Source organism: Verticillium dahliae, genomic scaffold (genome assembly GCF_000150675.1).
Source record: "Verticillium dahliae VdLs.17 supercont1.24 genomic scaffold, whole genome shotgun sequence".
NCBI classification, from domain to species: Eukaryota; Fungi; Ascomycota; class Sordariomycetes; order Glomerellales; family Plectosphaerellaceae; genus Verticillium; species Verticillium dahliae.
The window spans coordinates 91,692-94,420 of NW_009276937.1; the positions used below are offsets into that span (position 1 = coordinate 91,692).

Consider the following 2,729-nt stretch of genomic DNA (forward strand, 5'->3'; position numbering starts at 1 on the left):
ACCCCCTTATCGCTTTGCAGCATGGGAGTGAACAGCTCACTATATCTATTTCTCGGCTCAAAAAAAGTCTTACCCCCACCACCCTGAATTTTAAGCTCCCGTTGACCAAGCTCCCATCCCCTCATTCTCGTCTACTCGGGGTCCGCGTCGGTGTAAAGAAGCACGCGACGGCGTTGAGGCCCTGGGTCAAGTGGCGAGGTCGGCGACGGGGGTGGCGCTGAGGCGGCGGAAGACGTGGTGGAAGTCGAGGGCGAGGGCGTCCATGGTGTCGAGGAGGCCGCTGAAGAGGTCGTCAAAGTCGGCGTCGACAAAGGTGCGCAGGCCGAGGCGCGCCGTCATGAGGCGCTTGTACTCGGCGAGGAAGACGGCCTTGTACTCGTCGCCGACCTGAGCTGATGATCTTCTCGGCGCGGGCGACGAGGGCGTCGGCGTCGGCCTCGGCGACGCCGTGCTCGGCAAAGGTCGCGTCGTCGACGGCGGGGCCGGCGCCGAGGAGCTCGCCGAGGGCCTCGCCGAGGCGCACGAGGTTCCACCAGATGATGGTCGGCTGGTTGCGGTAGCTGTAGCGCAGGGCGTGGTCGTCGTGGTTGGGCGTGTACTGCGGGTCAAAGTCGTCGAGGAAGGCAAAGGGCCCAAAGTCGAGGCTGAGGCCGAGGATCGACGTGTTGTCCGTGTTGAGGACGCCGTTCATGAACCCGTAGGCCTGCCACTTGGCGACGGTGAGGGCGTTGCGCCGCGTGATCTCGCGGTACAGCCGCGTGAAGCGGTTCTCGGCCGCGTCGTCGGGGCCCTGGATGGCCGTCGCGGGCACGCCGCGGCCTGGGTCCGCGGGGGAGGCCTTGGGGTCGTCTGGGTTGGCGAGGCGCGCCGGCAGCGCCTCCCAGCCGCCGAGGACGTCGGTGGCGACGTAGGTGGCGAGGGTTCGGAGGAGGGGTCGCTCGGAACGAGCACGAAGAATGTCAAAGTTGCCGAAACGCAGCCACGACTGGGCGAAACGGAGAACAATGGCCCCCGGCTCAACAGTCTCGCGGCGGACCTTGGAGTTCGGGAGGAGGGTCAGGGAGAGGGCGCGCGTGGTGGGGATTCGTAGGGCGTGGAGGGCCTCGGAGACGATGAACTCGCGGATGCTGGAGCGGAGGACCGCCTTGCCGTCGGCGAAGCGCGAGTAGGGCGTCAGGCCGGCCCCTTTGAGCTGGAGCTCGTACTGGACGCCGGTGGCGGGGTTCTTGGTCTCGAAGAGAGAGATGGCGCGACCGTCGCCGAGCTGGCCAGCCCACTGGCCAAACTGATAACCGCCGTAGCATTGCGCCCATGGATAGCCTCCCTCGAGCTTCTCTTGGTCCCAGCCGTGTAGCCTGTTACCAGCGACGGTCTGGCGAAACTCGTCTGTCGTCTCGTCCCCCTCCTTGATACCAATGTCGCGCATAGCCGCCGGGCTCACGGCGAGCAGCTCGGGATTTTCGGCGGGCTCTGGTCGGACATAGGAGAAGATGGCATTGCGGACTTGTCGTGGCCTTATTTGGTTCCGTGGCGTCTCGTGCGAGTCGGCTGGTGTCGGGTATTGCGAGTCGGCGGGGAGGGAGCTCGTGAAATGCCACGTCTTGGGCAGGTCGGCGATGGAGACGCCAGCGGCAGATTGATCGGCATGGCCATCGCCTGAGGCTGTGGTGGACGCCATGCGCAATGCGATCGAGATCGAGGCAGTCAGAGGCAGTCGTGGGTGAGCGTGGCGGGGTGTGAGGATGGTTGTGATGCTGGATGTCGGGCGTAGAGCTCGGCTCTTCGGAATCCTCATGGACGGATGAGCGGTCGGCGATTCAAAATGAGTGAAAAAATAGGATAACAAGTAAAGATGACTTGCAGTTGGATAACTTGACGATTGATATATTCCTGACGAGGCGCAGAAGGTGGTGGTCCAGACGTTTCAGAGGGGGCGACATTTGAAATCGGATTTCCATCGCCATGTCGAGACGGTCGGTCTGCTTTACGTCATCCTGGAGCTGCCGCCACTACGTCTTGTCGCGCCTCGGGGGATAAGGTCCTACATGAGCACTCTCGGCTCTGCCTCGGACGACTGGCGATGACGGTGCAGGCACGTCAGGGACAGGTCCAGATGGGATGGACAATGAGAATCGCCATGGCCAATATTCCCAGCGCCGTGCTCCAGCTCATCAATGACGGTGGTCGTGATCCATCCACGGACGAGACGGCATGAGGCAAACGGTAGCATTCAGGTAACGGCAGGCTCTGCCGTCTAAGGTAGGTACGGTAGATGCAGGGGCAGGAAGATGCGGGGCGAACGGATGCTTGCCTTGCACACCCCACCTACCTACCTAGTACCTAGGTACCTACCTAGTACCTAGGTACCTACCTACCTACCTACCTACCTACCTGTCCATCGACCATCACTCAACCCTCCATCCATCCACTCAGCCTACGCACCAGCGGCCCCTCACCCCTTGAACAGACCGAACGGCCGCCTTTGGATGGCCCGGTCACAGCACTTTCATCTCGCCGCCAAGGCAATGCCTCATGTCTCGAGTCATCCATCGCCATGGCGATATCCATCGCGCAATGGAGGCTCCTCCTGGTTCAACAGTCAGGCGCCATGTTACCGGCATGATCCACTCTACAGGCCGAGCAAGGAAGAGAGAATGTGAGGCAGGTGAGGCAGTTTTTTCCCTGTGGGAAAGACTGCAGACATACGATCCAAGAAATCACGAAAAGTG

General features: G+C 62.0%; 1 protein-coding gene across 1 annotated transcript in view; it reads right to left on the bottom strand.

Moving 5' to 3' along the window:
* VDAG_08890 (uncharacterized protein) overlaps window positions 1-1,795 on the bottom strand; it is a gene marked incomplete at both ends in the record, with an annotated part of 2,336 nt that extends 541 nt beyond the window's left edge. The window contains one exon of the mRNA XM_009656693.1: window positions 388-1,795. Within this exon, the coding sequence (XP_009654988.1) occupies window positions 388-1,795 (1,408 nt within the window). The remainder of the gene's footprint in view (window positions 1-387) is intronic.
* Window positions 1,796-2,729: the final 934 nt, after the last annotated feature.